Source organism: Sciurus vulgaris (genome assembly GCF_902686455.1).
Source record: "Sciurus vulgaris genome assembly, chromosome: 2".
Taxonomy (NCBI): Eukaryota; Metazoa; Chordata; class Mammalia; order Rodentia; family Sciuridae; genus Sciurus; species Sciurus vulgaris.
The window spans coordinates 79,894,077-79,919,923 of NC_136462.1; the positions used below are offsets into that span (position 1 = coordinate 79,894,077).

Genomic DNA, 25,847 nt, shown 5'->3' on the forward strand with positions numbered 1-25,847 from the left:
CCTTCCTGCCTCCCTTCCTCCCTTCCTCCCTTCCTCCCTTCCTCCCTTCCTGCCTCCCTCCCTCCCTTACTTCTTCTTTCCTCCCTTCCTCCATTTATTTATTATTTAATTTTGAGTTAGGGTTTTGCTAAGTACCTGAGACTGGCTTCAAATTTGTGATCTTCTTATCCTGGCCTCTCAAGTCAGTGGGATTATAGGCCTGTTCCCCTATACCTAGCAAAATATATTTTCTTGCAATTTCATGATTTTTTAGTATATTGGTAGCTATAAAGCCATCACCACAATCTAATTTTAGAACCTTTTATCACCTCAGAAAGAAACCCACTTGCAGTCCCTCATTCCTGTATCTCCCAGACCTAGGCAACAACTTAATTGCTTTCTGTCTCTAAAGATTTGCTTATTTTGGACATTTCATACGAATTCATTCAATACAGTATGTGGCTGTTGTGACTGACTTCTTTTACTTAGGAGGAATTAATTTTTAATAATAATAGTAAATATTTCATTGTTCTTATTAGAAGCAAAGTACTTTTATGTATTAACTCATGGAATCTTCACAATTATTCCGTGAAATAGACATTCTTATTATCCCCCTATACATATAAATGGAAGGCACTGAGAAGTTTAAACTTCCTTGTGTCCCAGAGATAGAAAGTAACTGAGCCAAGCTTAAAATGAACCCTGTATTCTTAATCATTGCCCCAATATTGCTTCCCAAATTGTAGGAATTTTGTTTTTGTTTTTGTTTTTATTTTCATTTATTTTTTTGGTTTTGGTTTTTGTTGTTTGGTTTTGGTTTTGGTACCAGGGATTGAACCCAGGGGTGCTTCACCACTGAGCTACATCCCCAGTCCTTTTTTATTGTTTATTTTGTGACCAGGTATTGCTAAGTTGCTGAGGTCAGCTTTCAACTTGCAATCCTCCTGCCTCAGTCTCCCAAATCACTGGGATTATAGGCATGTGTGACCATGCCCAGCTCCTAATTATAGTTTCTCATGAAAGATTAGGAGGATAAAAGCTATATTTATTCATTGTCAAGGATTTTAGAATTCAGAAATTTCAAAAGTATTGCCCCGCTGAATACTATTAGAAAGTGCTTCATTTAAATTAGCAGTCTAATTTATCCTTTTTATTCTAGGATGGCCCAGCCACTGTTCTTACTTCTGTGAAGAAGAAAGTAAAGAACGTGGGCATTTTTCTAAAGGTAGGAAGAATATAAATGAGTGACTTTCAGTACAATGAGGAAGCTAAAAATGTTTGTCTAACAAAAACTAATAAACTTGTGTGGTTTTTTTTGTTTTTTTTTTTTGTTTTGTTTTGTTTTTTATTACAACTTTTTCCCACAGAATGAAGATGAGGAAGAGGAAGAGGAGGAGAAAGATGAGGCAGAGGACCTTTTGGGTAGAGGTTCTCGGGCAGCACTGCTTACAGAAAGAACACGAGTAAGTTTACTGTTTAATGCTGATCTCATACATTATCAGTTGAGTCACAGGTTCTGATAACTTAGATTCTCCCTCCACTAGAATGAGATGACTGCAGAAGAGAAGCGAAGGGCACACCAAAAAGAATTAGCAGCTCAACTCAATGAAGAAGCCAAGAGACGATTGACTGAACAAAAGGGAGAGCAGCAGATTCAGAAGTAAGAGTTTTCATTGAGCAGTGAGATCATCTTGGAGTTATGTGTGAATGCAGAAATTTCTCAGGTTTTTTTATTGTTGTTTTAATCCCACTCCAGAGCTCGCAAATCTAATGTATCTTATAAGAACCCATCTCTGATGCCTAAGGAAGCGCATATTCGGGAAATGAAGATTTATATTGATAAGAAATATGAGACTGTAATAATGCCAGTGTTTGGCATTGCAACACCTTTTCACATTGCCACAATCAAGGTATTAAAATAACAGTTGTGCTCACCATAAGTAATCTGTATCATATCTTGCACTCTATTCCTTTATACTCAACACCTCTGGTTTACTGACTTTCCTTTCTCATCCTGATTTCCTGCTATCATTTTCCTTCCCTTTCAGTTGTCATTTTGTAGAAAACTAATCTTTAAATATAATTTGCCTATCTTTTCCTTGATTTATTTTTATTTATTTCAGCATTATTTAGCATGTAGTTATATACATGGCACAGAATACTTGGAGAATTCAGTAAATCTTTTGGGAAACAAACATTCAATCATAAAAAATAACAAATAACCTCAGTATTTTTTTAGATTTAGATTTTCAAGTTAAACTCTTAAAAACATTCAGCTAGTAACAACTAACAATTTTAGTGTTTTTGTAACATTGATCTACCTAAGAAACCTAGTGGTGGTTATTGTTTATAATACATTTATTTCTTTGAACAGAATATAAGTATGTCTGTGGAAGGAGATTATACTTACTTGCGGATCAACTTCTATTGCCCAGGCAGTGCACTGGGCAGGAATGAAGGCAACATCTTTCCTAACCCTGAAGCCACTTTTGTCAAGGAAATGTGAGTCCCTTAGGAAAGTACCATTCCCAAATCCCTGCTGGCTGGAGTGGTAATCTCAAAAACTCTCATTCTCTGTGCAGCATCCTCCCCTATATGACGAATGTTGAAGTCCCCTAGTGGCATTTTAGGATTACCTTGCTGACTATACTATTTTGAGGATAGACGCTAATTTAGAATCTTCTTGAGAATATTTTACACTTGCTATATATATTTTGTAGTAGAATCCTTAAATAAAATATCACAATTGGATTCTATTTCTTCATGGTTTGGAATGGGATAATTGGGGGGAAATATGTCAGATTTGAAAATAAGTATGCTCTTCCACACCCTGATGGATTTAGCTCTTTATAATATTCTACATTTAAAGAGAAGAAAGGAATGATAGATTTTTATTTGGTTGGTTAGTGGTTGGTTTTTTTAAACTTTTCTAAGCATTATCATGTTTTTCACTTAAAAGACATTAAGCGAGGTGTGGTGGCACGCACCTATAATTCCAGTTACTTGAAAGGCTAAGGAAGAAGGATCACAAGTTGAAGGCCAGCCTGCACAATTTAACAAGACCCTGATTCCAAAATAAACTCACACGTATTCATGTACACATATGTATTAATCCAGTTATAAAATATAGTAGTAGTAATGAGTGCCAATTACCTGACCTGACAGATAAACTTCTGTAATTGTTTCCCCTTTTCTACAGTACGTACCGTGCTTCAAATATGAAGGCACCTGGAGAACAGACAGTACCAGCCTTGAACCTTCAGAATGCTTTCCGAATTATAAAAGAAGTACAGAAACGATACAAGACTCGAGAAGCAGAAGAGAAAGAAAAGGAGGTAAGCCTGAACACAGACTAAAGCACCTTTGTTCTAAAGGACACATGTATTTTAGGGGACACGTAAAGGTACACAGGATTCACATTACGTTTCTTACTACTTAGGGCATTGTGAAACAAGACTCACTTGTGATCAATCTAAACCGGAGTAATCCCAAACTGAAAGATCTATATATTCGCCCAAACATTGCCCAAAAGAGGATGCAAGGCTCACTGGAGGCCCATGTCAATGGTACGTACAAATAATCTTTTGTGGGTCTGGGCTTTGTCTTCAGGGGCACCTTTATGGGAATAACAGATCAGATAATACAGTATGATGAGGAAATGTTGGGAGGAGTCTACTTACATTGTTTACATTGCAGTATGACTGGAAGGAATGGAAAACTATGGTTGTTGGTGCTTCCTCTGATGTTCTTATAATCAGAAAACACACCTTTTTTTTTTTTCTTTTTTTTTTTTTTAAGTCGTAGATGAACACAATACCTTTATTTTATTTATTCATTTTTATGTGGTGCTGATGAACCCAGTGCCTCACACATGCTAGGCAAGCCCTCTGCCACTGAGCCACAATCCCAGCCACACACACACAAAACCTTTTGATCTAACCTAATTATCCTGTTTGACACTTAGCTTCTTCATTATTTTCCCTAGGCTTCCGATTCACATCTGTTCGAGGAGACAAAGTGGATATTCTATATAACAATATTAAACATGCTTTGTTCCAGCCCTGTGATGGAGAAATGATTATTGTCTTGCACTTTCACCTCAAGGTATACACCTTTTACTTAGCTATGATCATGAGTTCTTAGGTAATATAGTTAATTTTTCTCACTTCTTTCCTATAAAATAATGATTTAAAAAATCGTATAACATAAAATCATTAAGAGATTTGGAAAATATGTTTATAAAGTTCACAGTGCCTAGCATCTAGAAGGCACCAAGTATTTTGTCCCTTTTGTGTGATACATAATCACCACCAAAACATAATGTCTAGCCAGGTACACTGGTACACATCTTTAATCCAAACAACTTGGGAGGCTAGGGGGGAGGGTTGCAAGTTCAATGCCAACCTCAGCAATTTAGCCAGCCCTGTCTCAAAAAGGAAAATTTTAAAGGGGTACTGGGAATGTTGCTCAAATACACCCAAAATAGGCATTTGAGGTCTTCTCCAAATTCCTGTTTCTGAAATAAAAGTTTTTGCTTTACACAAAATTTGTTATCAACATATTCTCCGAAGTCTATTGTAATAAAGGGGGGTAGTTTTAAAAATATGTACTTTTACATTCCCAAATTCCATTATTTATGACAGGGATTAAGTTTTTGTTTTTGTTTAGTGGTACTGGGGATTGAACTCAGGAGCACTCTACCACTGAGCTACATCCCCAGCCCTTTTATTTTGAAACAGGGTCTCACTAGGTTGCCAAGGTCAACCTCACACTTGCAGTCCTCCTGCCTTAGCCTCCTGGATAGCTGAGATTACAGGCATGTACCACCACACCCCGCTGGTTTAGTTAATTTTACATGCATGCTGTGGAAACTCAAGTTTTGATTATTGAAATGTCCATCCTAGGTATTTTTACGTTTTATTTCTCATATATTGCTTCTGTATGTTAGGTGGCCTAAGTCTTCTGATTTCTTTCTTGTTCTTTCTGCTTTATGCCATCAGAATGCCATCATGTTTGGGAAGAAGCGGCACACAGATGTGCAGTTCTACACAGAAGTGGGAGAGATCACCACAGACTTAGGAAAACATCAGCATATGCATGACCGAGATGACCTCTATGCTGAACAGGTCTGTGAGTAGCAACAGGAAAATCTGAGTACAGGAATTGTTGTATTTTATAAACAACTCTTGAGAATAACTCAAATTATCTGCTCAGATAGTAGGTATAATGCAGTGGTTTGGGAATTAGGCTGTAGATTCACCCTGATAATTGATGATTTTTAATAAGGTATATTTTAGAAGTGTAGTTATGAGAATTAAAGACTAAAAATCACTTCATTTTTTGAGGAGAGGTACTCAAAAAATGATGGCTGTTGTTAATATTTTTTCTTCTACAGATGGAGCGAGAAATGAGGCACAAACTGAAAACAGCCTTTAAAAATTTCATTGAGAAAGTAGAGGCTCTAACAAAGGAGGAACTGGAATTTGAAGTGCCTTTTAGGGACTTGGGGTAACATATTTCATCTTTTTTGTTGTTGTTACCAGTCTATCTTTTAAGAAAATGGCAGTTTTACCAGTCTATCTTTTAAGAAAATGAATTACTTTTTTAATAATAGTTGAATGTAAGCAACACATCTGTTTTTCCTATGCCTGATAACGTTTGAGTCATGTAGTCCCCCTTAAAATTTTAAAAGATTTGCCTGAATGGAGATAAAAGTCTCCAGTAAATATGCAGGAACCTTGTTTGTCATGGGGAAAGGGAAGTTTATTGTATCAGCAGTAGTTAGTTTTACGTATGCTAAACCCACTTTAAGAGTTTCCTTTCTTTTCAGATTTAATGGAGCTCCCTATAGGAGTACCTGCCTCCTTCAGCCCACTAGTAGTGCTCTAGTAAATGCTACAGAATGGGTGAGTATGTCTTGCCTCCTTTTACTTTAGTTATTTAATTTTATTTTCTTTTTTTGTGGTAATGGACATTGAACCCAAGGCCTCATACACATACTCTTCCTACTACTGAGTACACTCCCAAGCCCTCTTGACTTTGTTAAGTAAGAAAATAGGGAAAAGAAAGCAGGACAATGAGCCACCTGTGGTGGTGCATGCCTGTAATGCCAGTGGCTGGGAAGGCTGAGACAGGAGGATCATGAATTCAAAGCCAGTCTGAGCAGCGGCAAGGCGCAAAGCTAAGACAGTGAGACTCTTGTCTCTAAGTAAAATTAAAATACAAAATAGGGCCGGGGATGTGGCTCAGTGTCGAGTGCCCCTGAGTTCAATACCCAGTACCAAAAAAAAAGCAAGCAGGAGGATGGGTATTCTGATTCTAATTATTCTAATTGAAGTCTCTTTAAATCACTTTTTAAAAATAATTTCCTAGCGTAATTTCCTTGAATTTATTCTTCTTGAGGTTTTTATCTTGGAGATGAGTATACTAGGACTTCTTATTACCTCATACTTCTTTACCCTTTCAAAAATACCAAAAAATAGCTTAGTTTTCCTGTGCAGTGATTTAGATCCTAGAAGTATTTGAAAATACTAGAGCTTTGGGGGAAGTATTTATATAATGACCTAGTTCTTATCTGACAGCCACCTTTTGTGGTGACATTGGATGAAGTGGAGCTGATCCATTTTGAGAGGGTCCAGTTTCACCTGAAGAACTTTGATATGGTAATTGTCTACAAGGACTACAGTAAGAAAGTGACAATGATCAATGCCATTCCTGTAGCCTCTCTTGACCCCATCAAGGAATGGTTGAAGTAAGTAAATGTGCCAATCATCTCCCATTTTCCCCATGGTACAGAATTTAAGTGTTGTATGCTTTACATAAACGTGTGATGGTATTCACCTATAGACCCAGCTACTCTGGAGGCTGAGGCAGGAAGATTACTTTAGCCCATGAGTTTGGGGCCAGCCTAGACAATCTGTTAAAATTGTACCTCTTTAGGGGGAAAATTAAAATTTTAAATCCACTGATGTACTTTAGGTAAGACTACCTTTGAATTGAGTTACAAAGATTTAAAAATTTGGGATCTTTAAGTATGACAGATCCCAAAGAAGCCATTCACTTTTTCCTGAATGCTCAGTAGTAGTTTCTGGATACTTAACGTGAAGGAAATAAAAATCAAAAATTTTTTTTATTTGGTTTATACATAAAAAGATCTGTGTACATGTGTAATAATTGTTCATCTGAGGGATTCCATACTTTTTACTAGTTTTAGATAGACTTTATTAATTTTATTACATTTGTACATTGAAAGGGACACTCATACACTCAGCAGTTTCTTGTGGAAGTACCAGAACCCCGATAATTTAGGTGGTGGTCGCTCCCTAAGCATGATGTTTTGGGTAGCTGTTAAATAGTTTGCTCTGCTCTTCTCCACCTCCCCATTTTCTGGGAGATAGAAAGGGTCTATAAATATCAATCTCCTTTTTAAGAAATGGGTAACCTCTCTGCTTCCTGACTGTCATGAACTGGGTAGATTTTCTGTGCTGCTTTTGTCTGCCATTATGCTCTGCCTCGCCTCAGACCTAAAGCAAAAACAAGTTTCTTCTCCTCTTTGAAAGGGGGGTGGGGGGGGAGGATAAAGAAAGAAATGAGTTCATAGCTTAGAAATAAACTGAGAGAAATAGAAATATATGGTTTCTGTAAGGATTTTCCATGCTGATAGTCATGGAGGAGCACAAGTATTATATATAAGTGCATATGAACTTTTAGCAGGCTTTATTGAGAAATTCATCAGTGTATCATATGAGTTTTAGTAAATATGTCTACCATTATCATTAGGATAGATTGTTAGGATAGATACCATACCTCTCTGAAGTCAGTCCTTTCCCTCAACCCCATCACTGATTTCTATCACATTTTTTGCCTTTTCTAGAATTTCACATAAATGGAATCACAGTATGTTACCTTTTGTATGCTGCATTCTTTCCTTAGCATTCAAAATTATCGAAGTTGTGTCCATTAGTTGGCTTTCGTTTTTTATTATGGAGTAGTATTCCATTTATGGGTATTCCATATTTAACCCATTTCGTAGTTAATAGACATAATTTTTATTTAGGGGCTATTATGAATAGCTGCTATAAATATTACATACAGATTTAAGCATATATGATCTCATTTCCTTTGGGTAAATGACCTTAGAATAGGATTTTTGGGTCATAGGGTTAAATGTATATTTCAGAAATTACTGAATCATTCCACTGTGTCTAGAAAACCAGCAGTGTGAGAGTTGTCACAGTCAAAACACAGGTGCACTAAAAATATTGTAGAGAATTACTTTCAGGCTTTGTGTTGTATATGAAACCAATCAATTTTCTGTTTAGACTGTATCCCATTCCCAGGATACCTCTTTTTTTAAATATATTTTTTTAGTTATAGATGGGCACAGTATCTTACTTTATTTATTTATTTTTATGTTGAGGATCAAAGCCAGTGCCTCACACTTGCTAGGCAAGCTCTCTACCACTGAGCCACAATCCCAACCCGGGATACCTCATTTATATGCAAATATCCCAGTATCTGAAAAAATCTGAGACACTACTGGTTCCATGTCTTTCAGATAAGGAATATTCAAACTGTATTTCTTATTTTGAAATCTACTTAGTGTGATAATACTATAACTTCTAACTGTATTTTGGTTAGTGTTTGCATGGCATATCTTTTTTTCTCTTTTTTTCACTTTAGACATTCCTCATTTATTTATTATGCTGGGCATTGGACCCAGGGCCTCATGCATGCTAGGCAAACACTCCTATCACTAAGTTATGCCCCACACCTCCACCTTCTTTTATATTTAAAGTGGATTGCACGGAGACAGCATATATTTGGGTCTTGGTTTGTTTTTTTGTTTTTTGTAATCCATTCTGGTACTGTCCACCTTTTAATCGGATTGCTGAAAACATCATTTGTATTTATTGTATTATCAGTGTGGTTGGGTTTGAATCTACCGTCTTGCCACTTATTTTCTGTATTTCCCATCCATTCTTTTCTATTTTTCCACTTTTCATGCCTTTTTTGACTATTTTTATGATTCTCTTGTATCTTCACACTTGGTTTTCTAGCTACACCCTTTTATTTTTGTAATGATTGCTATAAGGTTTGCATATACATCTTTTAACTTACTGTAGTCTGTTTATATATCCTACTGTTAGAAGGTTCTTCTGCCTTCATTTTCTTTTTTTCATACATTTTACTTCTAACATTATGCAGCCTACAATTTGCCACATTACTGTAACTTCAAAACAGTTATATTTTAATTTACAAATGAGGGCATTTTGTATGTATGTATTTACCATTCCTAGTGCTCTTGGTCCCATTTTTACTTTCCTTCTTCCTAATGAATTTATTTTAGCATTTGAGATGTAGGTTTTCTGGTGACAGTCTCAGTATTTTCTTTGAGAAGTCTTTATTTCACTTCCATTTTGGAAAGATGTTTCCACTGAATGCAGAATTCTAAGTTAACAGTCTTAGAGTACTTAAAAAATATTGCTTGTCTTCTGGCTTGAGTTTCATAGGAGACATCTACTGTTTTTTCTCGTGTAGTTTGTCATTTTTTCCTCTGGCTGATTTAAGATTTTGCGCATGTCATTGGCTTTCACAATTTGGTTATTTGGTGCTTTGGTGTAGTTTTGTTTATTTTGCTTGATGTTCCTTGATATAGGTTCTTTAGTTTTTTTCACATTGGGCCATTATTCAGTTATTTCTCTCTAGATTCTTCTATCTTGAACATATAGGGAATATTTACAATAGTGGGGTATTTTGTTCTGTTTGATTTTTGGCAGTACTGGGGATTGAACCCAGGGCCTCACGCTAACCTAGTACTTTACCACTGAGCTACATCCCCCACCCTATAATAGCCTATTTAATGTCCTTGTCTGCTACTTTCATCTATCATCTCTATATACTGAATGTTTCTGTTGGTTGATTTTCCTGCTGCCCCTTTAAGTGCCTGATATTTGTGATCAGTTGCCAGACCTTGTGTCTCCACATTGTTGGGTGCCATATTTTGTTAAATTATTTGACATGTTTTAGATTTTATTCTAGGATATAGACAGGTTTATTGGATTCTCTTTGATTTTTGAGGCTTGTTCTCAGATATCATTGACAGAGGTTTGGAACAGCCGGTAGTCTAAAGCCAATTGACCTCTCACTACTGACATTATATTCTGTTTTGTTTTGGTTTTAAGATGTGCCCCATCTTCATATAGACCTTTCATTAAATAAATAAGACATAGGAAAGCAGTAAAAAGCTCGGACCAGTAAAAACTGTCACTATCTCTCAGTTTGGTAGTGTGAATGATCAGAACTGAAAAACAAAAATCACAGAAGTGATTTTCAGTTAAGACCATTTACAAATAACAGTGGGACCAGCTGGGCATGGTGGCACATGCCTATAATCCCAGCAGCTCAGGAGGCTGAGACAGGAGGATCATGAGTTAGTTCAAGGCCAGCTGCAGTAACTTGGTGAGACCCTGTCTCGAAATAAAAAAATTTAAAAACGAGCTGGGGAGATAGCTCAGCTGGTAAGAGTGCTTGCCTCATAAGCACAAGGCCCTGAGTTTGATCCCCAGTACCGCAAAAAAGAAAAAAAGGGCTGGGGATGTGGTTCAATGATTAAGCATGGGTTCAATCCCCAGTAGCAAAAAGAAAAGAGAATAGGACCAATGAGGGAAAAGGACAAATTGATGTGAACAGGAGGGGAAGACTAAAAGAATAGGGTGCTTAAGGAAGAAAGTGGAAGAGAGCAATGAGCTCAGATTTGGTTAAAATGCTGCTCTGTTCTGAAAGTTAGTGCTCTGGGAGATGAAACACCTATTTTAGCATGCTCTTGTAGCACAATGCAAAGAATATAAGCACTCATATTTAGGAAAAGATTATCTGCACTTCAAGGAAACTAATGGTCAAGATCACACTAGCAGTGGATACACATTGGAAATTCTCAGAAAATGTAGAAAATTGATTTTGATTTTGTAATGTCATTTCTCTCAGTTCCTGTGACCTAAAGTACACAGAAGGAGTACAGTCCCTCAACTGGACTAAAATTATGAAGACCATTGTTGATGACCCAGAGGGCTTCTTTGAACAGGGTGGCTGGTCTTTCCTGGAACCTGAGGGTGAGGTGCGTGAGTGTGGGTTTTCTTTTCTGCATACAGTGTTGCCTGCTGTCATTTTGGCAGTTAGGAGAATGGCATAGAGGGGGCACATAAAGAACCAAACCAGCTGGGAGAAGCTTGGAACACAACTTGGTATTATTGTTTTTCCTAATTAGTTTTACTAGTAAGTCATAGATTGGATGTTGGTGGCCACTCATAAGATTTCTTTGAAATTATAAAAACCATTCCTCTTGAGTTTCATAGTATTTTGGGGGGGGAAATCTTTCATAAAATTACTTGTTGAAAAGTGGTCCTCACACCTTTGCATAATGCATTATTATCGAGTTTCTGAATTAATTTCCCTAGGTACAGAAGAATGAAATGAATCTTTTAGAAATATGAATCAACATGCCTGAGACCTTGGTTTTAGTCTCTCGCAGAAGAGAAAGAAGGAAGATAGATAGATGAACTAGTTAAGGTTCTGGTAACTGCATTTTACCAGTAATTTTAGATAAGTGATTTTATCTCTTGGTCACTCAGGTTTTTGTTTTTTAATGTAAAATGCTGGTGTACTTATTGGTTCAAATTACTTCCATTATAAGGTGAACGTTGTGGGGAGGAAGTGAATAGTACTATGTTCTTTCTAACTCAACAGGGGAGTGATGCCGAGGAAGGGGATTCAGAGTCTGAAATTGAAGATGAGACTTTTAATCCTTCAGAGGATGACTATGAAGAGGAAGAGGAGGACAGTGATGAAGATTATTCCTCAGAAGCAGAAGAATCAGGTTGGTCTTTTATAAGAAAAAAAAAATTGTTATGGTTTCCTAATCTATATTATTTCTAGAAACTTTTTGTTTTGTTTTGTTGGTACCTGAGATTGAACACAGGACCGCTTAACCACTGAGCCACACCCCCAGCTTAACTTTGCTAAATTGCTGAGGCTGATTTTTTTGTTTGTTTTGTTTGTTTTTTGTTTTCCCTGAAGCTGGGTTTTGAACTTGCAAATCCTCCTATCTCAGCCTCCCAATTTGCTGGAATTGCAGGTGTGTGCCATCACACCAGGCTAGGAACTGCTTTTTAAAGGGAAAAATTCTGTAATTCCATTGTGTTTCTGTTTCTATATGACTAATTTGTGATCATTGTTACTTCAGACTATTCCAAGGAGTCATTGGGCAGTGAAGAAGAAAGTGGGAAGGATTGGGATGAACTGGAAGAAGAAGCTCGCAAAGGTTAAAAAATAATTGTTGTTTTTGTTTAGTTTATTTATTCATTTATTTATGTACAAATTTCTGACATGTTTTTGTAGTTTGAGATATTAGTTTTAGCATAATGAGAAGAAAAAAACATAATAAAACTTTGAGCCATTGCTACAGTTTCATTGACTACAGGAGATATAAGGTCTAGAATGTATCCATCTTTTCCACCTGGATAAGACCCCACCTAAATAGATGCTTCTGTCAGTGGCTCAACCTTCCAGTGTGCTCATAGCCACAATACCACATAGTCATGTAAGGCTCCAGGTTAGGAGGAATATCTTTGTAGTGCTAATCTAGTTACTCTGAAACCAAACCCCAAATACAAGTTAAAGATGAAGGGGAAACATTATCTGCTGTATAGGTATTTTGAGCAGAATACCTTACATAATCCTTAAATAATTCTTCCTCTTACAAATAAATAAACCAAGACTCAAAAAGGTTAAGCAGTTGGCCCCAGGTCACATACTAATAAGTGATAGATTAAAGATTAAAACTCAGTTGTGACTAAAGTACATTCTCCATACTATCCCGTGCAATCCAGTAAGTAACTAAAGCTAACCAATAATGCTTCCTTCTGTTTAGCGGACCGAGAAAGTCGTTATGAGGAAGAAGAAGAACAGAGTCGAAGTATGAGTCGGAAGAGGAAGGCATCTGTACACAGCTCAGGCCGTGGCTCTAACCGTGGTTCCAGACACAGCTCTGCACCCCCCAAGAAAAAGAGGAAGTAACATCTGAACTTTGGCCCTGAGCTCCATTCTTCCTCCAGCCAACTCCTAAAGATTTTACATGACATAGAAACTGTATTTTTCCTTTTGTTTTCTTTGAAGTTTTGCCATTTGTGTGTATGGGTTTAGGGGGCCATTTGTGTGGACCAATCTACTCGGGGAATTTCAGGCCCACCAGGACATGTGCCAATGGCCCCAATTCAGATGGCAAGGGAGGAGGTGTGCTTGAAGAAGGGCGGAGGCTTCAGCTGTTAATAAATACCGTTCATTCCTCTCTTCCTATCACCTTCTACCAGGACATCGATGGCTTCTGACATCTTACCTTCGGTGTCTCAAAGCTGTATTTCCAAGACAGTGGTACAAGGAGCTCCCTTAACTACCTGTACCATGGTTCTTGACCAGCAGATTCAACCCTCCATCCTACCCCACTGCCATGACCTTCCTCACGTCTAAGTTCCATCTTTGCAATACTCAAGAAAAGGTTCTTGGAATTTGCTAACAAGTGTGATGCAGCTTGAGCTAGTGAGGCAATTTGGGCTGGTGGTTTCGTCAGTTTTCCTGGTTTCTGACCTCATGCAGGTTCTGAGGTATCTCTGCTGTCTTGGAAGACATAAGAAGCAGTGACACTCCCTGACTTGATTTTTCTCCTTAAAATTCACACATGGTACAATGATAGAAGGCAAAGTTACCACTCTCTTTTCTGATGTATCTAAGGAAGAATGGTGGTGCTCACGTACTGCTTCAAGTGAAACCTAGAGAGAGGCTCAAAGGAGTCAACATTTAGATCTGGAAGGGCAAGCCACCCCTTGGGCCTAGAATACCCTGACAAGAGAAGAGAAGAGAAGAGAGGCCATTATCTACAGCACAGCCTCTCCTCACTGCTGCTCCTTATTTTTACTTGTCCTGCATTGTCCTGTATTTATCACAGTTTCTGTTGAAGAACAGCTTTTTAAGTATTGGGGGAGTTTATCTTGCCATCTTCCCCTCCTGGTTCTCTGCATCCACCTGTCCCACTGCACTTCCTTCTGTGTTCTGTGACTAAGAGAAGAAGGGGGGAGGGGTTTCAGATTCTATGTTTTGTTTTGTTTTGTTTTTTCCTTAGCAGTAGGACTTGATATTTTCAATTTTGGAAGAACTAAAGATAAATAAACTGTGGGTTTTTTTGTTGTTTTGTTTTTATAAATTCACCTTTTGTGACCATTCCTTTGCAGTTCTGAAAAAAAACCTGTTTCTCTGGTTAAGTGCTGATGCATTGGAAGGGAAATGCCTTTACCCCACCAGTATCACAAAAATAAACCTTCATCACTAAACTTTTACCATTAGGCTGAGAGATAATAGATACCACAGTCAACTGAATTTATGGCATAGCAAGTTACTTTATAAGAGATTTTTACTATGGTTCCCTCAGATTTTAGAATGGAAAAGCATTTGTTCCTTCATGAAAACAAATCTTCAGTCATCTCCTTGTAAATACCATGGAGGGCAGCAGCTGCTTGAAGAGAAACCTTCAGCCTTCCTATTGGAACTGTCTGGTCTTCGGGGCTAACAACTGTTGAGAAAAAGCAAAAGTATTAGGCAGCAGCATCTTCAATTAAAGACACTCATACCTGGTATTTGTTATCTTAGGTACTGGTGATACTAAGTCAGTGAAGTCACTACCCCAGTTCATGAGGAGATTCTGGCTAACAAAGGAAAACAGGATCATTGCAGTATAACATGTAGGTGCTGTAATAAGTAAAAGCCCAAGGTGCTTTGGAGACAAGGGGCACCTATTCGAAAATGGAGAAAATGGAAGGGTTTCCATAGACAATTCACGAGCAAGTCTCTTAAGTAGAAGACATCTTAAGTATATGCCAAGACATGAGAACATGTTTGGAAAACTATAAGGAAGGGTAGGAATGAGACTAAACAGATAAGTAGGACCAGTTCACAAAGGACCTTGTCTTCAAGAATTTGATTTCAACCAAAGGCATCAGAAAGTCTCCCTTTGGTTTCTAGGAAGGTGAACCCCATTATTCAAAGAATATATTCAAAAGGGCAAAAATAGGCCGAAGGAGAGTAGTTAAGAGGCTTTTAAAGTATAAGAGGATTTTAAGTATAGTTGCTTATGGGGTGTGGGGAATGATTCAAAACATAAGTAGAGCTGGGGTTGTAGCTCAGTGGTAAGAGTCTTGCCTCACATGTATAAGGAACTGAGTTTTATTCTCAGCACCACATACAAATAAATAAATTAAAAATCCATTGATAAAACATTTTTTTAAAAACGTAAGTAAAATTTTGTTAGTAAATATTGGGAGTAAGAAGAAAATTAATTTAAAATGGCCATTGTAATTTGAATAACTACAAGTTAGTGAGAAAGTTGTCACGATGAGTTCAAGGATCCCAGGAGACAAAATATAAGTAATGGCATCTGTTGCGAATCTAGGTTATATTTTAAAAATCTGGTCTAGAAACCCAGATTTCAGATTATCTCTACACAGTAGTTCAAACCCTGTGCATGGATTCAACTACCTACTCCCAGAAAGAATATATGGAGAAAAACCAAGGACTAAACCAGAAGAATCTAAACATTTAAAGGAACAGTCCAGGAAAGAAGAACCTACAAAGGAAACAAGGGCCAACCAGCTAGAAAGTGATGATTAATGGCAAAAATACAAACAGGAAAGCCAGGTGCAATGGTTCATACCCGTAAGGGCTGGGGATGTTGCTTAGTGGAGAGGTACCCCAGATTCAACCCCCAGTACAAAAGAAAAAAAAAAGTTTAAAAGCAAGAACCAATACTGGTGTAGCAAAGTCAAAGATGAGTGATAAAACCACTTGGAAACTGGATTTGGCAATTAGGAAAAACTGGTGAATGCATTCATAAAGTGCTTAGAATGGAAATAATGGAAGAGTATAGGAGATAAAAGGGATAAACTGCTGTGACCTGATCATTCAGCAAATACTTCAAAGAAGTTAAATTTTGAAGTGACAAGGCCAGAAAGAATATTTTTAAAATCAAAGACCAACATGTTTAAAGCCTGAGGAGAAGAGAGGGCATTACTCTTTTAAGTTGGTTTTATTTGTTTTAATTAATGATTAAAAACAAAATTTGAGAAGCACTCATTCATTGGCATGGGAATTTTGAGGTCACAAGGAAAGACAGGAATTTTCCTTGGCACTGAAGTCAAGAAGAGCATGGTTATGTTCAGGGATGAAACAGGTAGAATTAAGTCAGTTGGAAGTGGCTAACAGATGGCCCTTGCCAAGTGCCAGGCACTGTCTAGGCAGCTCATAATCCATTGTTTACTTAAGTGTCCCTTTAATCTTCACAATAACCCTGTGAAATACATTCTACTGCTATTATTCCTGTTTTGAAGTTTAGAAAAGGAGTACAGAGAGGTTAAATGATCATAGTTGGGAAGATAGATACTAAAGGAATACAATGAAGTCTTGTCTACCAGCTAAAGTATGAACTGTAATACTTGATCTGAGGAATATGCCTAAATATATATATGTGCATGTATATTTATAAATATGTATATTTATACATACGTATATAATCAGAACAATTTTATATCAATTCAGTAAACACTGTACACAAAATAACAGTAGAATGTGGGCAAAACAAAAAAGTGAATATCACTTGGTGACCAGTGGATATAAGGGAAGAAGAGAATTGGAATCTATATGGGATATGTGACTGTGTACATGATAACATTAACCAAGAAAGGTATTAGCTACCCTTACAAACCTCATCTGATTAAGAGAGGTCAGAAATTCTGAAGTATGAATTTTATTGAAATTAATTTGTCTTTAAAAAGTATTCCCTAGTAGCACATATCTGTAATGCTAGTGACTCGGGAGGCTGAGGCAGGAGGATCATGAGTTCAAAGCCAGCCTCAGCAACTCAGTGAGGCCCTGTCTACAAAAAAAAAGCGGGGGGGGGGGGGGGGGGGGGGGGAGGTGCAATGGCACACACCTATAATCCCAGCAGCTTGGGAGACAGGCAGGAGAAGTTCAAAGCCAGCCTCAGCAAAAGTGAGCAAAGCAACACAATGAGACCCTGTCTTAAAATAAAATAAAATACAAAATAGGTCTGGGGATGTGGCTTAGTGGTTAAGAGCCCCTGGGTTCAATCCCCAGTTCCCAAATAAAGGTGGGGTGGGGGGATGCAGCTCAGTGGTAAAATGCCTCTGGTTCCATCCCCAGTAACAAAATAATAAATTAATAAATAATATTCCCTACCTCAGACATTGTAGATTCAAAATAGATTCTAGTTGTAATGAGGTAATATAAGAACTAAAACAACTGAATACTTTTCATGCTGGATCCGGAAATGAAATACAGGTAGCTATGAGGAACTTCAAAGTGATAATGATATACTGGAGGTAAAACAAAAATTATTCAATATTACGATGTTTTCCTTAGAAAACTAGGAACTGAGAAGCACAAAAGTTTTTATTACTTACTATCTAACTCTTGCTCTAGAATATCTCTTCCTGATTCAAGGATCTGCCACAGTCCAAGGTATGCATAACCTACTTCTTCACATTCTTTCTTTTCTTCATACATAGGATCACTCACCACTGTAAACTTTAAACTAAAGGAGGAAAATATCCATTTATCTCAGTACTGCTGATCCCTTTATACTTTAACAAGGAAATAAAGATAAAAATCATAAGTAATACAGTATATTCTCCCCCAAATCACCTTTCCTTTGCCTCCATTTTACAAGATGACAACAAAGTAAGAAATCAATGCAATTTTGATTAAGTAAAACTACTTATTTTACTACAGGCCCTTAGAAGAGGGAACAAGATTTTTAAAAAATACAGTTGATCAGATCCCAAAACTATCAAGATAAAATTCCTGGTGAAATGGTTTACAATGTTGAGGGATTTGATGTGGGAAGTATCATGGATATTAGGAGAAGTTTTCTAAATAAAATTTGAATACCAAACCTGAGCGGAGTAAAGGAAACAGAAGGAATGCAGAATTGGAAAACAAGTATAAAAAAGTACATTCCTTAGAGTTTCAAGTCTTGAAAGATGATGCTGTAAAGCACACAGTATAGTGCCCCAAAAGCAATGGAGAAGTCATTGACAACTAGCATTATCTTCACTAGCCTAGCAAATGGCATTGAATTCTAGAAACTAGTGTAATAATCCCATTAATCTCCTTAGATAAAATTCACTATTTTAACCATTTTACAGTGTTCAGTATGTTTTAGTATAAGCATAATGTGCTACCATCAGCACTAATTCCAGAATGGTCATTACCCCAAAAAGAAATTATCTTGATTAAGTAGTCACTCCCCATTCTTTCTCCCAGTTCCTGGAAACCACTGATTACTTTCTGTCTCTAGATTTGCTTGAGTTGCTTAGGACATTTCATATTCCTAGTAATTTTTAAAAAGCAAATCTTGTTGCTAATAGTGCTAAGGGAAAATGCAAGTTTTTAAAGCACAGCTAAACAAAATTCACTCAAAAAGAAGGCATTACTAAAAAGGATACATTCTTAGTAAGGGTAAGCAATATTCATTGATTATCACAAATTCTGCATCACTCCTGAGATCTTCAACAGTGCAAAGGGATAATGCTAACTTCCCTACCACAGCTTTCCAGGAAAGAGATGGTAACTGGCATTACTATGGGCCAGGTGTGCTTTATGTAAACTATGTCATCTCAATTTTATTCTCACAAGAGCCTTGGAATTAGGTAATATTGCAAAGATCACAGAGCTCGCAAGTGAGAGAGGCTTCGAAACCAGACCTGTCAGATTACAAAGCCATTCTACTGTCAGTTATACAATACTGACAAAAAGAAAATCAAAGGCAAAATCAACCAAAATCTAAAATTGAGTAGAAAAGGATTAGCATTGTAACATAATAAAGGAAGAGAATTACAAGAATTCTGAAAAAAGAGAAAAGTAAAGTAAATACTTTTTTTGGTGGGGGGAGGCGGGTACCAGGGATTGAACTCAGAGGCACTTGACCACTGAGCCACATCCCCAGCCCTTTTTTGTATTTTATATAGAGACAAGGTCTCACTGAGTTGCTTAGCTCCTCGCTTTTGCTGAGGCTGGCTTTAAACTCATGATCCTCCTGTCTCAGTCGCCAGAGCCCCTGGGATTACAGGCGTGCGCCACTGAGCCCAGCTAAAAACTAAATTTAACATTAGCAAAGAAGGCAAATGATCAGTCACTTTCCATTTCCAAAAGTTACCAGTAAACTTTTATCTCAGCCCATAATGATAACTGAAGTCAGTAACACTATTTTTTAAAGCTGGGTCCTTTTTTCAGTCCTTTCTAAGACTAATTACAGACAAAGTAAAATTATTGGGACTTTAGAAAAGTAACACATTAAAACACTAGCCCTGTATCATTTCTTACCCACACATAGGATTGCCAGAATTCCACAAGAAAGCCAAACCATATAAAATTTGGATTTCAGTCAAACAATTTTTCTTTTTAGTGTAAGTAAATCCAATACATTTAACCTGGAAACTCAAAGTCTCAGATGAAAGGAAAAATAAAGGCTATTGACTTTTCTAAAATTTTTAAGGAGATCTAGAATTTATTTAGTTACAACAAAATTGAAATATTCCTGTAAAAAAGACAATTTTAAAAGTCTAAGTGTAAAATTAGTATTACCAAGGCACAATATTTGGCAAGCTAGCAAGACTTCTCATGTATGAGAAATGAATTAACTTAGAATGTCAAAGCATGCTGTCCATTCCATGTCAATATACAAAAAAATTGTGCCATAAAAAGGACCATTAAGGGCTAGTACAGGTGAGAAATAAACTAAACCTATCAGATTAAATAATTGATCAAGTACTCACAAACATCAGCTAGGCTCAAATAGATAAAAAATTCATTAATAGTAAATTAACTTGGCAGGACATGGTGGCACACTCCTGTAATCCCAGTGGCTAGGGAGGCTGAGGCAGGTGGATCAAAAGTTCAAAGCCAGCCTCAGCAACTTAGCGAGACCCTGTCTCAAAATAAAAAAATAAAAAAGGGCTGGGGATGTGGTTCAGTGGTTAAGCACCCCTGGGTTCAATTCCTGGTACGGGGGGGAAAAAAAGTAAACTAACAATAGTACATTCCTATAATTCCGGCAGTTTGGGAGACTGAAGCAGGAGAATCACAAATTCAAGGCCAGCCTGGTCAACTTAGTGAGACCCTGTCTCAAAATAAAGATAAAAATGGGCTAGAGGTATATAGCTCAGTGGTAGAGCATCCCTGGGTTAAATCCCCAGTAAACACCCCCCCCACACACACACACACAAAAGAGTAAATTAACTTGAAAGAAATTGTTAAAATATTCAGCATCAGCACAAAACCAAACTCAGACTCTTAAATTCGTGTTTGAATATCTCCTTGCTTTTAAAGTGGAAAGCAGATGCTTACTGTCCTTGCTCAGGATCCTGTGCATTCAGCATGGAAAAGAGAAATTGCCTTCGACCTTGTTGTTCTAGTGGGTCCAGGTCTATCACTGTGTTAAAGGTAAGAAAAAAAGCAAAGAATCACATACTGTTGCTATTTGGGCATGAAGACTTTCATAAGTGATATATGTAAAACAGTGACATAAAGCAAAGGTTGGCAAACTAGATCTATGAGCTGGTTCTCTCTTTTTTTTTTGTAAATGAAGTTTGATTTTTAACACAGCTCTGTCCATTTATGTGTCTGTGGCTATTTTCTGTTCATGTTTTGCGGGGGTGATTTTGGTTTTATTTGTTTTGGTGCTGGGGATGGACACCAACATGTTAATCACATGTTCTTCCCTGAGCTATCCGCCCCCAGCCTTTGTTTGCTTTTGAAACACAATGGCAGTCAAGAGACAGAGACTTATCTGGCCAACAAAGCCTAAACTATTTACCATCTGGTCATTTAAGAAAAAGTTTGTTATAAAAGAAACCTTATAATCTGAATTGAAAGCGGTTCTATAATGTGCCAAAATAAATGTGCTTCCACCACTCCCCAAGCTAAAGAATCCTAGGAGACTGATTCTTTAGGGGCATCTGGAGATTCAGGTTTTGTAGTGGATTCAACTCAGGGCACTTATCTTCCTCCTTATTTTTATATGGGAGTGTTGCAACCTCAGCACTTTCCAGTCTACCTTTTAGTTTAATATGGTCATGGGATTTAATTCAGACTGTTGTGCTGTATGATTTGTGAAGGCTGCTTAAAGGGTCAGCTGGGAGGTATTCTTCCTTTCTCCAGCAGTCATTAAGAACCTTGGAGTAACCACAAAGATGGTTAGGCTGTGAGATGATAGGAAGACAAAGGTCCAGGTCTCTAATAGTGTTACGCACCTCAGGTTTGCCAGCCCATATCAGAACTTTTGTTATACAAGTGAGAAATCAACTTCTATCTTTTACAGTACTAGGTCAGGATATAATAAGAAAATTAATTTTTTAAAAGGAAGAGTATTTAGACACAGAGGCACATGTCTCTAATCACAGCTACTCAGGAGACTAAGGCAGGAGAATGCCAAATTTGAGGCCAGCCTCAGCAGGTTAGTGAGACCTTGTCTCAAAATAAAAAAGAAAAAGGGCTGGGATGTAGCTCAGTGGTAAAGCATCCCTGGGTTCAATCCCCAGTACTGCAAATCATCATCATCATCATAAAAGATAAAATGTCTGGATTCACCTCCATTAGAAATTCAGAGCAGTTCTGACCATCAATCTAAATGTTTGTCAGCTTCCCCTACCCCTGACCACAAAGGATGCCTCACCCTTGCTAAAGTGGAAGTGGATTTCTTCTCCTTCCCTCGGTTTCCTCAGGGACACTGGAGTCTCTGTCTCAGACAAGGGTAGATCGTAGAATCTATACTCCACATACACCTGCTTTATGTTCTCATCAGACATCACTTCAGCCTCTGGGTAGAAGGTCAGTGAGACTATTTCAATGCACATCTTCTCTGAATCCTAATAAGGAAAATATTATTTATTTCCTATAGGTTACTGAGGCTCCAAGTGTTTATACTCCATTAAATGAACACATTACTACTTAGAAATCAATCACAGACATGGTGTAATATATCACTCCCTGAGAACCAATTCATAGGTTAAAACTGTCACCAAGAGACACTTTGAATTGTTCACAGCTAACCGATGGGAAATTGGTAAGGAGAATTCAGCTGTTCTATCTTCCAGTCAAATTTCTCCAGATCATCCTTTCTGGGCCATCTCCACATACAGAAAGAATCAAGATGATTTCTGAAGAGAGAGATTTTTTCCAACTTCAATGAAAACCAATCCAACTGTCTGCTAAGAATAGGACATACAAGACCTGCCCACTGATCCTGGAGATGTAGTAGCTCCCTCAGTCACAAAAAGAGCTTCCCAATGATTCTTTTGTCTACCTTTGTGCATGCCACAGAAGAGGCCACCAGACTCCCTGACCCTCCCATAGTTACTCTAATACTTTCAACTCCAATTCAGGATTGCTGTCTTCTCTTTTGACTATCCCTCTGTTCACGCTGGCATAAGGGGTGCCAGGAAGACAGCAGGCAAATCTCCAGTTTCCAGAAGTAGACCAAGGTCAACATGAGTCCCTCTTTCCACAGTGTAGCAGGAAGCCATTGTCAACAGAGTGGTGTCCTGCCAACAATTGTTCCCTTTTATCTGTGAGCACCCTGTTTCTTTCCTCTAGGTTATCAGAACAATGCCCACCCTTCCCCAACTTAGCTTTTCTTCTCTTAGAAAGCAAGTGGAGCATCTGTGACTTCTAAGAAATTCAGCAAGCAGTATCTTCCAACCATTCTGTATCAGAGTCATCAAGGATACTTTTAAAAAATAAAGACATCTGGTGCTTTCCTCTCAATAACCCCCATATAATCCTCCCGCAACCCCCATCAAGCTAACCCCTAACTCAACACACATTTTCCAAAACATGGGTTTTGGCATTTTCATGAATTAGCTTAATGAGTTTCACTAGTAATTTTTTAAATGAAAGTAAAATATAGGATACGATGGGATAGGAAAGGATAGGATAGGATAGGATAGGATAGGATAGGATAGGATAGGATAGGATAGGATTAGAATAGAATAGAATAGAATAGAATAGAATAGAATAGAATAGAATAGAATAGAATAGAATAGAATAGAATGAATAGAATAGAATAGAAATAGAAAGAATAGAATAGAATAGAATAGAATAGAATAGAATAGAATAGAATAGAATAGAATAGAATAGAATAGAATAGAATAGAATAATGACAATGCATGGCAAATGGTAAGGATAAGCCTTGTTTCTTGAAATTTTTATTTATATATGAGTTTACTGGACACAGTGTAGAAATACATTTTTCATAGTGAGAGACATAAGAAAAGTACAAAGGTCACTGTTAAGTCAGACTGCTTAAGGTGTCTCCTAGGAATGTACATTTAACTTTTAAACAGTTAGGTGTAATTTACATAATATAAAATGAAAAGAACTTAAATGTATATGGTCTTTTGTTGTTGTTGTTGTATATTTTGATACTGGGGATTGAACCCAGGGGTGCTTAACCACTGAGCCACATCCCCAGCCCTATTTTGTTATTTTATATAGAGACAAAAGTTTCTTTTTTTCTTTTTTGCAGTGCTGGGGACTGAAGCCAGGGTCTTGTGCTTACAAGGCAAGCACTCTACCAACTGAGCTATATCCCCAGCCCCCTAGAGACAGAGTTTCACTGAGTTGCTAAATGCCTCGCTAAATTGCTGAGACTGTCTTTCAACTCATGATTCTCTGGCCTTAGGCTGCTGGGATTGCAGGCCTGCGCCACCATGCCAGGTTTAAATGTAGTTTTGACAAATGTATACAATTGTGTGATCAACACCTGACTCAAGATATAGAAAATTACTGTCATCCCAGAAAGCTCTCTCATGATTCTTTTCAATTATTTTATTTTTAGTAATTTATCATTTATTCAGTACTCACTTAGTATGAGGGTATGATACCAAAAGCATGAATGAATATTTTATAACGAAACTTTGACCCCTTTTTTAAAAATTTAGTGTTTATTATATGTCTTACATTGTGCTAGATTTTTTTTTTCAGTGTAGGATCATATTCATTGGAACTTTATCTGTGGAAATTCTTGAAGGCCTGGCTGTAAGAAATTTCTTCAACAGAGGATTTGCCTTTTGTTTCTGCCAGGTAACTGAGGCACATCTTATGTGGGACACTTTAATTCCCAGCTTGAGGCTTTCAGACACTGGTTATGTAAATTTGGTGGAAAATCCCGTTCAAAGGCTTCCTCCTGGTTATAAATTCTCAAAGGAGTTTGTTTTTTTTTTTTTTCTTTTTTTAATACCAGGAATTGAACTCAGGGGCACTCTATCACTGAGCCACATCCCCAGCCCTATTTTGCATTTTATTTAGAGACAGGGTCTCATTGAGTTACTTATGGCCTTGCTAAATTACTAAGGTTGGCTTTGAACTCATGATCCTCCTGCCTTAGCTTCCCAAGTCACTGGGATGACAGATGTGCCCAAAGGCACCTGGTTCTTTCTTTTTTTCCTTTCTTTCCTTTTTTCTCCATACTGGGTATATAACTCAGGATCTCATACATAGTGCGCAAATGTTCTACTATTGAGCTACATCAACAACTCATCAAAGGAGATGTTTTTCTTTCTTCACCTACAGCCAGAGTCAAAACTGGTAAGTTTCTTTGTGTCACTTTAAATGGAGCAGGTTTATTATAATTTCCCCACACATAAAATTATGTTGAAGTTATGAACTCTATGCTGTAGTCTCAATAAATGTTAAGCTGAATTTCTTAAGGTGTAACGGAGGAATAGGTGTCTTATAAATGAATAGCTTTTGAGCAAGTAAATTTTGGAAAATCAAGAACAAATTTTTCAAGTTTCTTTAAAAGCACTGATAACCATTCCAATGCTAACATGCATGGAGATGCTTTTAGACAGTGATACAGAGGTCATTTTTTCTAGATTTGAAATTTTCAAATTACTTTTGGTACCTTCCCTGATAAACACTATCAGTCCATTAAAACTGAGAATACCGTCATGCCTGGGGGCACACACTTGTAATCCCACAGGCCTGGGAAACTGAGGTAGGAGGATTCCAAGTTCAAGGCCAGCCTCAGCAACTTGGCAAGGCCCTAAACAATTTGATGAAACCCTGTCTCAAAATAAAATATAAAAAAGGGCTGAGGATGTAGCTTAGTGGTAAAGCTCCCCTGGGTTCAATCCCCAGTACCAAAACAAACAAATAACAACCAAATAACCAGTAATTCCACCTCTAGAAATCTACCTTCCAAAAATACAAAGTATGCAAAGATATTTTTTTGTTCATTGCAGTTTTATTTATACACACACACACACACACACACACACATTTTTTAGTTGTTGATGAAACTTTATTTATTTATATGTGGTGCTGAGAATCGAATTCAGTGTCTCACACATGTTAGGCAAGTGCTCTACCACTGAGCCACAACCTCAGCCCCCGTCTTATTTTTACTATCAAGAGAGTGAACACAACCTAATAGTAAATGGTTGAACAAATTTATTCTATAGAGTAGTATTCACTCATTAAAAGGAACTATGTACATCTCTATATATTGACACTGAAATAGGTGTAAGACAGATTGAAGGTGATTAAAAAGGAGGCAATATATAGTATGGTTACACAAACATATATACATACACGCACATTATACAAGTTAAGTGTAGATGCATGTTCATTAAATGGGTATAAACCAGACTGTTAATAAGGACAATCCCTAAGAAGCAATATTTGGGAGTGGGGGATCTGATCAAGTAAATTGGGTAACAAAACTTTGTCCTTTATACATCTCTATA

General features: G+C 37.3%; 2 protein-coding genes across 2 annotated transcripts in view; one reads left to right on the top strand and one right to left on the bottom strand.

The window, feature by feature from the left end:
- Positions 1–14,237, top strand: part of SUPT16H (SPT16 homolog, facilitates chromatin remodeling subunit) — a 33,238-nt gene extending 19,001 nt beyond the window's left edge. The window contains exons 11-26 of the mRNA XM_079128694.1: positions 1,139–1,204; positions 1,347–1,442; positions 1,524–1,639; positions 1,736–1,889; positions 2,354–2,481; positions 3,179–3,314; positions 3,419–3,545; positions 3,965–4,083; positions 4,980–5,105; positions 5,375–5,487; positions 5,810–5,885; positions 6,561–6,730; positions 10,966–11,095; positions 11,725–11,854; positions 12,221–12,298; positions 12,908–14,237. Coding sequence (XP_078984820.1) covers positions 1,139–1,204; positions 1,347–1,442; positions 1,524–1,639; positions 1,736–1,889; positions 2,354–2,481; positions 3,179–3,314; positions 3,419–3,545; positions 3,965–4,083; positions 4,980–5,105; positions 5,375–5,487; positions 5,810–5,885; positions 6,561–6,730; positions 10,966–11,095; positions 11,725–11,854; positions 12,221–12,298; positions 12,908–13,053 — 1,911 coding nt within the window. The 3' untranslated portion in view covers positions 13,054–14,237. The remainder of the gene's footprint in view (positions 1–1,138; positions 1,205–1,346; positions 1,443–1,523; positions 1,640–1,735; positions 1,890–2,353; positions 2,482–3,178; positions 3,315–3,418; positions 3,546–3,964; positions 4,084–4,979; positions 5,106–5,374; positions 5,488–5,809; positions 5,886–6,560; positions 6,731–10,965; positions 11,096–11,724; positions 11,855–12,220; positions 12,299–12,907) is intronic.
- RPGRIP1 (RPGR interacting protein 1) overlaps positions 14,127–25,847 on the bottom strand; it is a gene marked incomplete at its 5' end in the record, with an annotated part of 58,867 nt that continues 47,146 nt past the window's right edge. The window contains 4 exon segments of the mRNA XM_079128693.1: positions 14,127–14,599; positions 17,502–17,632; positions 20,446–20,530; positions 21,773–21,965. Coding sequence (XP_078984819.1) covers positions 14,487–14,599; positions 17,502–17,632; positions 20,446–20,530; positions 21,773–21,965 — 522 coding nt within the window. The 3' untranslated portion in view covers positions 14,127–14,486.